The sequence below is a fragment of the Amblyomma maculatum genome, chromosome 6, assembly GCF_055883805.1.
Source record: "Amblyomma maculatum isolate TAMU_Amacu chromosome 6, ASM5588380v1, whole genome shotgun sequence".
NCBI lineage: Eukaryota > Metazoa > Arthropoda > Arachnida > Ixodida > Ixodidae > Amblyomma > Amblyomma maculatum.
Window position 1 is genome coordinate 11,688,411 of NC_139349.1, and position 13,451 is coordinate 11,701,861.

At 49.0% G+C, this 13,451-nt stretch overlaps 1 protein-coding gene across 6 annotated transcripts in view; it reads left to right on the forward strand.

Moving 5' to 3' along the window:
* Positions 1–13,451, forward strand: part of LOC146185077 (protein Aster-B-like) — a 128,862-nt gene that overhangs the window by 30,412 nt on the left and 84,999 nt on the right. Inside the window, exon 1 of one of the 6 annotated variants that reach the window (XM_084606059.1) lies at positions 5,122–5,237. The exons of the other annotated variants lie outside the window; for them this stretch is intronic. Within the exon in view, the coding sequence (XP_084462185.1) occupies positions 5,191–5,237 (47 nt within the window). The 5' untranslated portion in view covers positions 5,122–5,190. Of the gene's footprint in view, positions 1–5,121; positions 5,238–13,451 lie in introns of those variants that run through there. 6 annotated transcript variants of the gene reach the window in all.

A 13,451-nucleotide genomic window follows, 5' to 3' on the forward strand; every position in this document is an offset into this window, starting at 1 on the left:
TGAGGCAATAAAGGCTTTCGCCTTCAAAAACAAAATTGACCGACAACTAGATGCCATCTCTGTGATAAATTTGAGCTCAAATTTGCCAGCGGCTAAACATAGATCTCTCTCTCTCTCTCTCTCTGAGCGGTGCAACGCTAAGCTTACAAATTGTTTTGGTTATCCTTTTTCACAATATAATCGTGCCCATTTTTCTATGCATGTAAGTTTGTTTTGCAAGCCTATATCGTAATAAAATCAACTAAAACGTCCTCAGATCGTGTTTGCTGTTATAGCTATGCTTCTAAGGATTTAAAGAGAGGCAATATCTTATCTCGGCTGCATATTCTCGACAAGGCCACACAAAATGCGCGCTGTCTTAGCACGACGCAAAACGGAGGGGATTCTATTCCCATTCACAGAATCTCATTTTCCTCTCCGTTAAGGTTGTCATTTTGCTTTGGAATGAACACAGCCTCTAGTAAATTTTTCTTCCTGCGCCCCGCCGTAGTGGTGCAGTGGTTAGGGCGCTTGATTCCTACGCCCAAGGATGCGGGATCGACTTCCGGCCGCGGCGGCCACTTTTCGATAGAGGCGAAAAGCTAGACGCCCGTGTGCTTTGCGATGTCACTTCGAGTTAAAGTACCCCAGGTGGTCGACATTTCCGGAGCCCTGCACTACGTCGTCTCCCATAGTCTGAGCCGCTGTGGGACCGTTAAACCCCACACACCGAACTAAACTAAACCATCTTCTTTCCGCTTGCACTCCCACCTTCCTCCCTTCCCTTTCGGCGCGGTTCAGCTTTTTTTTCCAGACAGTCCTCTCACTGGTATACACAAGCATTCTGAGTTTTGATACGGTGTCGCGCTTCATTGGCCTTTCTGTTTATCAGCATGTTAAAAAAGCTCCAGTTTTTCAGCGCTATGAGGTGAACGTTGCTTTTTATACCTCCGTAATATCGCATGAATTAAGATGGTTTTGAAAACTGAATTATGAGCAGCTTAGATATCAAACGGAATTTGCTGTATTTTCTGTTACTTCGGTCTTTTGCATTTTCGCGTTCCTGATTTTTTTTTTTTTTTTTTGGGGGGGGGGGGAATTAGCCTTACTCGCTTGTTCGTGTTTAGTTCCGTAGTTTTAAAGTATTAATATCCATCTTTGTGCGACATAATGTTTCTATGGTGGCTGTATGTGAAGGCGATAGGGAGCTTACCGATTACAAATGCCACAGTTATGCTTAATTTAGTTGTGGCTATTGGCGTTAGTGCAGGAACCAACGTTTAAAAAAAAATTTTTTTTTTCGCCACAAATCCTGACATAGTGAGGATCTTCAGCCCCGCCGGGGTGGTGCAGTGGTAAGACGCCCGACTACTGTGCCGGAGTTCCCGGGTTCGAACCCGACCGCGGCGGCTGCGTTTCGATGGAGGCGAAACGAAGTGGCGTCCGTGTGCTGTGCGATGTCAGCGCACGTTAAAGATCCCCAGGTGGTCGAAATTACTCCGTAGCCCTCCACTACGGCTCCTCTTTCTCTCTTTCCTTTCATTCCCACCTCCCTCCCTTCCCTTACGGCGCGGTTCGGGTGTCCACAGAGCAAGTGTGACAGTTACTGCGCCTTTCCCTTCCTGTGAACCAATTTAACTTTATTTTAAGGATCTTCAGGCGAAATTTAAGTAAAAGAATCGTCATCCCTGGTTTGTTTGGTCAGTAAATAGAATTGTTCCGCTACCAAGAAACGCAGGGCGGTTGATTGCGTGGTCCAGGTAATGGCGATTGTCTTCGCTTTGAGAGCCGTCCATGGTTGCTGCCGGAACGTCATTTTTATCGCTGAGGCTTACCTACAAACAGGTGAATATCAATAAGTGTGTACCTAACGAAGTAAGCTATCGAACAAAGTAAAAAGGGACTCGGGAGACGAGTATTAAAAAGAGAGAGAGAGAGAGAATGCAAGATGGCCATGCTCTAGCTTCCGCGTTTAAAAGCGACCGTCAGAGAACCAACCTTTTCCATGCCGTCCATCTCGTGAGCGAGTGACTTCAGGTGAAATGAGTGGCATGATCTTTATCTTAAACTTGGCGGCAAGTTTACCACCATGCTACCACTCGCGGGGAATTTCGAAACCCGGTTACTATTTTAGTCACATGACCCGGCACGTGCTCAGAACGGGAGCCCGATCGGGAGGCGATTTCGGTATCCCCCCTTACCTGCATTAGCGCCGTCCTTGGAGGTGCGCGTCGTCTGACGCTGGGGGGCACCTCCCGCGGCGTCTGCTCCTCGCCCATCCATCACGCCCCGCTGGGACTCCTATTGGCGAAGGCGGCGCGTGCTTAGGCGCTCCTTTCACTGTTGTGAGAAACCTTCTAAACGCAGGCTAAACTGTTTTTCATTGAAGGTTTTCTCTCTCTCCCTTCCATTCCTGGTTTTTTAAATGATGTTTGGTTTGGTTTGGTTTGTGGGGTTTAACGTCCCAAAGCAACTCAGGCTATGAGAGACGCCGTAGTGGAGGACTCCGGAAATTTCGACCACCTGGGGTTCTTTAACGTGCACTGACAACGCACAGCACACGGGCGCCTTGCTTTTCGCCTCCATCGAAAAGCTGCCGCCGAGGCCGGGATTCGATCCCGCGTCCTTGGGAATAGTAGTCGAGCGCCGTTACCACTGCGCCACCCCGGCGGAGGAAGGATCGTGCGCTCCAATGCCAGAAGAGTGAAGCGTAGGCATCAGAAGAACGTTTATTGTTATTCAAGCGAAACTTCTTAAAATAAAAGCTGGAAGAGGGGGCGAGGGAAATAATAATAATAAATGATGTGCAGCAGTGTGGTGACATTTAACCCGAATCAGTTTTAGATTTGTTGTTCCTATATTTTTACTTGTGTTGACAGGCGACGCAGGTTTTGCGCATTATGACTCGGACGAGGCGACCAGTTTGCTGTACAGGGAAACCGTGGATGCCTCGTTTAGCATTTTCCTGGTTCATCGTGAACTCGGGCCGTTCCAAGAGGCGATACCAGAGGCTTCAGAATTTTTTTTTTCTATTTGACCACTGTATATCGTCACTCCCATATACTGCGGCAACAAATTTCAAGCCATTCGACGCTGCCGAACATGGATATTCAGCGTTACCTCATGAAACACCATGAAACTCAAGTGCTTCATCTGTCGGGCGTATGCGAATTGATTGGTGGCGTCATCTGTTGGAATAATGTCGCGGCAATATATTTTAATATTATTTATTTATCTTTATTTCTTTGTGATGTTGTGATTACGTGGTATGCGCGAGGTCATGGGGTAGGCACACTGTCTCAAAGGCGAGGCAAACACCTGTTGTAAAGGTAATGTCAAGGATCGATTGCGACATCACCACCAAGCTCGCTGAATGTGCGCTGTAGAGCGAACGCTTTAAGAGAAAATGCCGCCAAAAGCGGGACATTCTTCTGATGGTGCATTGTGCGTGCGACCGGTCCTCGAGCATAAACGACAAAAGCAGCGCCAACATCCTGGAGTTGCATGGTCGCCAAATCTGGAGCTGCTCTCGCTCGTCTGTATCAGGTGCGGCCGGGGCACATGCACGTGCTGTTCGCTGAAAACTAGCATGGAGGGCACCGCGCTTAAGAAAAAAGAGATAGTGGGAGACACCCTGCATACATTTGCACACGACTTCGCGTCCAGCTCCGTTTCTGTAACGAGCCTCTCTTATCTTCGTACGCTGATCACGCGTCTGCGTCGATCCTTGAAGCGGTCCCTCTGAAGTCCGCATGGATGGCGACTTAATTTGTGAGGCCGAGGCTGCATGCACCCTTGCGTTGTCATTGTTAAATGTCCGCATCACCTGTCGGGCGACTGGAGCGGTTACCGTTTTCGTGGCTGCAGCTAACTAAACCTAACAACTAAAACTCGCCTAGCTTTTGTCTGCGCAAAATCGAACGTTAAAAGTGACTTTCCTTTTTTCCCTCTCTTTTGCGATACGCGTTTTCGATGCAGTTGCCTGGATAAAAATGTAGACACCGGCTTTGCTTCCAGAGGCGGTAAAAGCCACGTTTCTGTGCACGTTTAAACGTGCCGCGTAGGTGCCGTTGAGGTTGAAGCTCAAGGATGGAGTTACCAGACCCTGAAGAGCGTCGGAGGCTTCGTGTAACTAAGCGTGTAATTTGTAACATCGAAACGTCGCGGCTGCATTTTATTTTCTTAGGAAAAGCCTGCCTACGGTCTCACGTAACCTTCTCCTTTACACGCCACAATGGGCTTAGTGGCCATAGCGTTGGGCTGCTGATCCCGAGGTCGTGTGATCGAATGCCTGCCAGGGTTACCGAATTTTGCTGCCTGCGGAATGCAAAAGGTGCACTTGTTCCACGAGTGCCCGCCGGGGTGGCGCAGTGGTCACGGCGCTCGACTACTGTTCCCAAGGACGCGGGATCGAATCCCGGCCTCGGCGGCAGCTTTTCGATGGAGGCGAAAAGCAAGGCGCCCGTGTGCTGTGCGATGTCAGTGCACGTTAAAGAACCCCAGGTGGTCGAAATTTCCGGAGTCCTCTACTATGGCGTCTCTCATAGCCTGAGTTGCTTTGGGACGTCAAACCCCACAAACCAAACCAAGCCTTGTTCCACGAGTGTGAGTGCACGCTTGTTATAAAGAGCGGCACGGTGGTCTAAATTCTAAACTATTCCGAATCGAGCGCTGTACCATATTCTGGCTCTATCAAGATGTCGACCGTAACAACCCTTACGCACGGCTTTGGGGCGATGCTCCCTACGTAGTACACATAGCCTAACATTAATTCTTTGGTACTGATGGACTCGCTCGCGCACCTCTATACTGGCGCAGTGGTATCCGCCGCCATCATCATCTTCCGCTCATCATCATGCGCAGACAGCCTACGCGGCTCGTCAGTCACCCTGTGTGCGAGCAGCATGCGTATGTGGGCGTCGACGCGTAGCCTCATTTGAGCCCATGCGCATGTGTACGAGCGCAGCTGCGGGCCCATGCGATCTGCGCAGCTGGATCGCGGTGAGCGGTGGCGGCGCCCCACGGCGCGTCTTCGGGCTCGGGCGCGCAGTCGCCGCTGTGGTCCGGGGTCCTTGTCCCCTCCGGTGCATCCCCTGAGTCACTTCCTCTCCCACGCAGCTCGCACAAAAGAGCGCTGGCACCGCTCACTGCGGATGCAGTGTGTGGTGGCGCAGGTTCCGGACGTGTCATCTCGGCGCGTGTCGCGCGCTCATGGGCAAATTAAAGCGCGTAGCGTTCCGAGATCACCTTACACTGAGGTGAGTGCGGAGGTGCTTATCAATGCAGAGTTCCGTGTTTATCGTAAATGGAACGAAAGGGAGGGTGAAGGAGTGATTCGCCTGAATTTGGTCGACGGGTCTTTGCCAATATTTTCGCTGTACTACACGTATGTACAGTCCTCCCGATTTTTAAAAATATAGCGTGAGAGTCGACCAAACTATCGCTCATCGTCTTGTATTGTCGATACGCGTGCAACACGGGGAGAGTTCGCGCACGAAGGTATAGCGTCTCCTGCTACGCTGTTCGGATCACGACGACACACACCCTGCCACAATATCTGTTCGCAATGAATGATAAATCAACGAATAAATAAATAAATAAAACGGCGGGAAGTAGAGTACACGTACTTTGCGTAATGCCTCTTTTATCGTGTTCCCATCTCACAGAGAACGCCTTAAATCAGAAGGTTCGCATTCCAGGCAATGCTTTCCACGTGCTGTTGTATTTTCTTTTATTTTTTGTTATCTTAACTCTGCTTCGCCAGGGCGGCCTCCCGTAATAGGAAAGAAAAATGGAAATCACGTCAAAGTGTCACATCTTATTCGTGCGTATGTGCTCTCCTCTCCCTCGAGTTTTCGCGAACAGATATTGTGGCAGGGCGTGTGTCCTCGTGATCCGATCAGACGACACTCTCTCGTGTGGGCGTGCGTGAACTTCAGCCGTGTTGCACGCTTATCGTCGTTATATGGCGCTGACCAGCAGTTTGGCGTATGCTGGCGCTATATTAAAGGCTGCACGTGGCAGTCAGCGACTCAGACACAGGGGGAAACTCCTGTGCATATCTGCCTCTGCGCGTGCGCGCATGCGCGTAAGAATTAGGCTTTGCGTCAGCTTGAATGCTCATCAACGCTTATCTTTGTTGCGGAAACCAAGAAAGGAATTAAGCGGTAGGCAGACGGTCGTTTTGTTTACGTGTGGAAAAATATGTAGTGCTGGGTCAGCCGTTATCTCTGCGTTATACTTCCTCGACGAACGTGCAGAATCGAATCTCTGACAAAAGCGCTATCCACGAGAAAACGAGAGTGAACGAAACGGGAGTGGTTATTTTTTGTCTTCATCGCATAGTCATTATATATAAAGGTTGAGGCAATTGTAGGCTAGAGGCCTTCCCTACAACTTCTTCCTTTTTCTGTTTTTCCCCCGTCGCTTAGCCATGTTATTTCCCAGCAAGTATCTCACTCGATTCGACCTTCGGTCTCTAGCTGCTCGTCACACCTTGTTTCCCTAGAATCGATCGCCGGCTGTCATGTCTGCGCATTAGAACAGGCCCTGCTCTGATTCATGTCTTGTCTACTGTAACGCCTGATTCCAGTGTTCTCAGCTTTGTTTTCTGCTCTTGTGACGTGCAGTGGTGGGAAAAGGTTTAAGGGATGCGGGTGTGCGCAAAACGAACATGTTTTCAGAGAATGCCTGCTTGTATGAAAAGAAAGGTGGGCTCTGTTCATTGATACGAAATTCCATGCCACAAGATCGGGTGTAGGCAAAAACGTCTCCAGAAGAAAAAGCCCCTGAAAAAGTGGTCACTATGAAGAAACGTTCCCAAGGCCAAAAACGACCTAGATTGAATTCTTCCGTAATTTCCATATCAAGAAATGAACATTTTAGTTCCATTCTTTCCTGGCTTTGAGATAAATGTAATCATCATTCGGGCGCCTGACGTGTTTACATGCACTGCGAAAAAGCATGGTTGCATTGTTCGGAGCCTTGCAGCTCAGTGAGCTGTCAAATCAGCTCGGTTATATTACCTGCTGAGAAAGGTACGAGCGGCTGCAGATTGTGGTAGTCTTGAGGTATTTCGCCGAAAATAGAAGCTTGCTATCTCTGTTGCTCCCTCGAAGGCCTTCCGATGACGAGGCTCAGCTAGCCCCCATCGTTGCTTTGCAGTGCTTCCTTTGATGATGGTGTTGAATCCTTGCTGCCCTTCCGGTGGCGATGGAGATGCTGTATCGGGGAAGGTAGACCGAGGCTTAACCGGTTGTTGACCAATGTCACCCTAACGCATCGGAATAAAGCTGACGATCAGCTCGCATTATCCCCGCAAATAAGGCGAAAACGAGGCGCTGTCACTGTGTTCCCACGGCCACTTTTTTTTTTCTTTTTTTTTTATTTTTTTCTTTTTTTTTTTTTTTTTACGAACGCCCTACATCAGTTCGATGTTCAGTCACTTCCAACCCGACAGGTGGAAGCATTGTACCACAAATCATTGCAGCTCGCCACGGGAAACGCGGTCCCCGCGTGAGGACATTTGTTTCCTACTTCAAAAATAGGGATTTTTTTTTCGGGGACATTTTTTCCAGGGAACTTTTTGCCGGAACCCCGCTGGATCGTAAAAGAGGACTACAATAGCCTTTTTCTCAAGCCCGAGCACCTCTTAAAGTTTTGCCGGTGACCGTAAAAAGCTCATAGGCTAAAGAAAGCTCGGAAACCTCCGGGCACCGTACTTTCGCGAAAGAAAAATTGGGTGCTTGGACTCGCTGACCTTGCTCGTGCATGACGCGCCAAGTGAACATGCAGTGGACACATGGCAATCTCGGATGTGCGCTGTCTGCAAGTAAGCGTTGGTTATGCACTGGAAGTCGTTAGCGTGTGCTCGCGAATGGAGACGTGGTCGGAAATTAAATGACGGCTTATAGAATACCCCGTTGAAAACATTTCGTTATCGTCCAACCATCTCTTTGGTATGCAAGAAAGAATGTCTGTGTCTTCGTGTCAACACAACCTAATGCGTCTTATTTGCTCGGCGTTTTCCTTCAGGAAGCTGTTGCTGAAAGACAAAAATAAAAAGAAAGAAATCGGGAAGAAAAAGAACTGCAAGGCACATGCAAAGACGTACTGCCTCTAGTTGGTGTACGCTTTGGACGCGATAGCAATTCCCCACGTGTCCGAAAGTTTCCTCACCGCGCGGCAGCCTTATTGCGATGCGCAGTAGCGGCTTGTTACCACAGCAGCTTGCGGCAACCACTCGAGCCCTTCCGGCGACAAGATGTTTACCGCTATTAGGAAGGCGAAGCAGCAGACACTGTCGCGCACGCCGCATTGGTTATCGATCTCTTGCTGCCACGTCCAGTGTGTACAGGCAGCACGCTGTCTGGCCGCCCCTTCACGCGATGTTTACAGGGATTTTTTGCAGCGAGCGTATGATAGAGTGCGGTTAGCTTTTGTGCATTCTCTCCAAAATTAGCGGTGCGACGCGGCACGTATAGGGAACACGTGTAGGCAAACAAGGCGCCCGGTATATCCACTTAGTGAGCATCTGCGCCCTTCATGTCGAGTGGGGGCGGAAACGATGTTCCTCTATTTTTTTTTTTTTTTTTTTTAGAAAGATGGAAAAAGGAAGGGGCCGGCGCAGAAAGTAACACCTCAAAATCGGTCACCTGAAAGATGGCCGTATGGGTTAGAAGGGTTAGAAAAGAATACAGATATATACAGCCCCAGCAAAAAAAAAAAAAAAAAAAAAAAAAAAAAAAAAAAAAAAAAAAAGGAAACACGTTATCAGCAATCAGTGAGTGATTACTATACTTTAGCAGCATTTAAACGCACTCTTTTTTTTCTCTGTTCTAAGAGTTTTTATTAGGATTGATAGTGCCCACGAGGCGTTTCCAGTTTAATTGCAGAATTGAAAACACAAATCGTTCGTTATGCAAACGCTTCATTCTTTTTCTTAAAGGAGCTGATTGTGCAATAAAATACACGTTCATAAAATACATGTAAAGCGAATATGTGCGAGGGATATAGAGTATATATCTAGTCGCATTAAATCCTCCAACAAACGCGCGCACGCACGCACAGTAGCACGATAGTCCGGTACACCGCGCTGCGTTGGTGGAGGGCGCTCTGTACCCAAAGATGCGGCATCCAATCGCTGCCGCGGCTCCTACTTCTCGGTGGAGGCGAAAAGCAAGGCACCAATGTGCTGTGCGATGTCTGTGAACGTTAAAAAATCCCCTGGTGGTCTAAATTTCCGGAGTCCTCCACGGCGTCTCCCATAGCCTGACTCGCTTTGGGACGTTAAGCCCCGGAAACCAAACCAAGCTATAGTCTGGTACAACTCAAGGAGAAAAAGAGAATTTTTTAGGACTCTCGGCAACCAATAGCGTTGGCACAAACACACTCGCACACTGTAGTCGGGCACACCTCATGAAAAAAGAAAAAAAAAAATACGGCTTTTGAGGGCTCCTGGCAGTCGCTGCCATCGATCGATTCTCATGACGTTGTGTGTAATGATTCTAATGATTGCTCTTCGACGTGCTGGCGTGACAACTCAGAGTGTGGTATATGAAAAAAGGTTCACCGCGGCTTTATCGGATTAACCGCAGCGTCATCGAAATCGGTCGACCTCATTGTCTATAGAACTTCCTTGAGGGACATCTGGCTCGGGGTTTTTTTTTGTGTGTGTGTGTTTTTTTTTTCTTGAGTTGTCGATCGTAGCACAAGCCTCACGTGTTTCGCGTCCCTTCACTGGAACGTGTGCCGTGTACTCTTTGTGACTGCCTCTTCCGATTCTTCCGTGCAACAGCGTACCAACAGCGGCGCACATGTATTCAAAACAATAACAAGGAAATACTGCCGTTTTCGCCTACCGTTTTCAAGGCGAAGAGAGGAGAGCGATAGTAGGACTCCACCGCACGAAAGCCATATCCGCGATCCAGTCGCTGCAGCGTTGCACATAGAGTAGCCTGATAGCGTCTGGTTCGAGATGAATGATCTGGATGAAGCGATTTATGTGGAACGTATGTGGAACCGGCGGAGTTTATGTGGAACCAAAATTAAGAGTCTTATTCATCTATAGATGAATAAGACTTTAATGCCGACAAGTGACTGGGCCGCTCCACCGCATCCGCGATCCAGTCGCTGGATGAATAAGACTATTTACTGCCGATAAGTGACTCGGATCACTATATGTACGCCGTACTACTACGGGGCCGGTGCCTGTCGCTGTGGTGCAAAAGCGAGAACACCACGTGTAATCACAGTTACGATAGCGATATTAAACCCCTTTTCATAATTGTTTATTTGGTTACCCCACTTTGCATTTTACCCTATCAGTGACATCATACTGAACATTTAAACAAGTCTACATCTGATTTACATCACTGGGAGTAGGTATCAGATGCTCACACATAGAAAGAAATATCTAAGCGTATAGAAGTGTTGATAGGTATACCCCATTGGGGATAACGTTTATAAATGATTCGGGCTGCATGCCAGGGTAACTCTAGACTAATGTCCAACCTTCTAGACACTCTAGTCGGGTGGTGGCGTGTCGCCTGTGTGACGTCTGCCGCCTCCTGGCGGCGTATTTTGCAACCGGTGATTAAACTTTCTTTTATTGCGATAGCAATACTACTCGAACTTTCAAGCCTTCGCGTGACCCGGCCGCAGTTAAGTCTTACCCACGTGACGCTATGACGTCACACCCCACGTGACACACGGGCTGGCAGGAGCTGCCAACTTAAGTCTCGTTTCACGTGGGACGGTTATGTCAGAATCAGCCGGCTAGGACCCTGACATTCACGTTACCCCTATAGGCCACTAAGGCACGTTCATATGGGTTGGTTAATGCGGGGCTTTATATGTGGGCTGAGGCAGAAGAAAAAGAGAAGAAGAAGAACGCTCGGTCACCCGCAGCTAATGCTTTCGCTCAATATTTGGTTCAGCAGCGTTGAACCCTTGTAATTTTTTTGTATTTCGTTTCTCCACCGCTCCTCAGTGCCGCCTATAACGTAATGGTTGATAGGTATACTGAGAAATGCCTTTCTCTGGTGCCGGTAAAATATCATATTGGCCAGCGATATAAATGCGTAAGAAGGGAATCGAGAAAATTGGCGTTACCTCTCCCTCTTTCCATCTCTGCTCCTCTCCCGCCTACACTTCTGTAGCCCCGCGTGTATACGCAGGCTGCAGTGGCACCATGTTGCGTCAACTGCTTGCCACCCGTGATGGGCCCGGGGTTTGAAGTGCCCCACTTTGAAAGGTGAGGTGCAGCGACGTTTTCGAAGGGCCCCGCGGCTTGTTATGAGGGCACGGGTGGCTTGTGTTGAAGGCTGTCGCGCGCCTGTCGGGGTCCGTGGAAGGCGCGTGCCGTCAGCTGGCCGGCAGCTGTGCCCAGTTTCTGTATGTTTTTCCTCTTCCGCCTTCGCGAGAGAACGGCGTTGTGCGTTGTTTGCCGTTGCGCGCGCCCCGTGAAGCGCTGCGCAATATGCGTGCGTGAGACAGTCGAGCTCACGCGACAGGTCGAACCCTGAACGAACCAGACTTTAGCCGCGTGGCCCGCGCTTGTTAACCACACCGGAGGCTTTGAATCCACGCGGATAAAGCGCGGCTGTGGAGATTGGTGGACTTCCTGTGCTTGGCTTTCATCGTCCAAGTGCTTAGTTGTCGTCTAGAGACATCGGGCTACAGATAGGTTTCCTGTTTTCAACGAAAGCTTGCAAAACAAAATCACGTGAATTTTTGTATTCGTTGGGCTACTAGAATTTATTACCGTTTCTTCGTGGCGAAATGTGCACTCATTATCATGTTCAGCCGCGCCGTGGCAAACTCGATAGCGCCCTCTTGTGAAATTGGCGGCAAAACTTCACGGGATGCGTGAGCTTTGAAAACAATTATTTATTGGAGCTCTGCTTATCGAACCAGTTGTCACCCATTGATGTTACCAATGGACAGGAGCGTCCATGTCCTCGCATACAAAGATGCATACATATCAACCGATTAGCATATGTGACTACGCCTAAAATGTTTTTTTTTTTTTTTTTTTCACCCGCTTCCTGTAAGTTCTTAATTACGACTCTTCTTCACGCCTTAGGCCAACTCCGCAAAACCATCCTTTGAAGGGTGAGTTTTCGCAATAGCTCATTAACGGGATACTTCTAAGCTCGACTGCGATGCTGTTTAGACAGAATAAAGTACCTCACGCAGCTATTAATTGTTTGTAAAGGTATCCACTGTGTGCAGTATTCACTGCGTGCACAGTAATGCCAGGCGAGGGAAATTAATCCGGGGTCTTCCACTATAAAGCGGACCTCATCATCCTCCCACGTGTTGGTTTGAAACTTAAAATATTACGTATTGGCAACACACTTCTCCGGTCGCTGAATTCATCGCAACACGGAAAGGGAGAGAGGTCGCATAGTTTCTTGAAATACTCAGACAAAGCCACCCTCCCCTATACTATAGTTATCTTGCTTCTCCTTCTGTCAGCTTGACTGGTGTCGTGGATGTCTGGTCTTCCGCGCATGGCTCGCGCGAACGACGTATGCGTAAGCATTGCCGCCGGGGATCCTTATCAACGCTGCGCGCCTTGCTCAAGGCTCGATGAGGTATTGGAGCCCATTGGCCCGCACTCTGGATTCTCTGGAGGTCTGTATATCGCACAGCCGTACAATAGTAGAAGTGACCTTCGTCAAGATGACCGCCGTTCAAGGGCCTCGCCTCTCGGAGAAGAAAACAGGCTGCAAGCGCTGCACATTATTGAGCTCTACTCCCGTGGCATTCCTCTAAACGGACTCCGCCCTCAATCGCTACGGGATAACGGCTAGGATAAACGAACACTCGGCCCGCATCCGACCGCAAGGCACTCGTGTATGGCGTCACACCGCCCCCTTGGAACATGACGCTGGTGTTTTGCAGTTCTGAATACGGTTATCGATAGCTGTCGGCATGTACATATCGATTATGGTGCAGCATATTTCGTAAGTATAATCTTTTGGGAGTACAGAACCCGCAAGGCCGCTATTGACAGCTTTCGATATCTCTGTGCCCTGGTCGCTGCGATGGGGGTGCGGCTATTATTACTCGGTAATCTGCACTTGCTGTCTTTAGCCATGCTATAGATATTGACTTTCTTAGCATCGCGCCTGGGCGATCATTACAGAGGCCCGTGAACTTGGCTCGTCTTTTCTGGGCTATACTGCCGAAAGGGGGAGGGACACTGGTCCGGAAGGCGGTTAAAAGTCTGTAGTAATTCGCAGCAGGAAAGTGATATCGCACTTTTCCACTTGCCGCTCGATCTGTCCCTCCTGGGGTGGTGTTAAGTCTAGGTTCTTTTTTTTTTTTTCCTGGGTATTTGCGTCTCATTAGCTCGCAGGTAGGTAAAAAAAAGCTTCGCATGACGCAGCATATTCACACACGTGTGCACGTAATCGCCATGTTGCGAGGTGCTGTCAGCCTCTTCATTATTCCCACCTAACCAT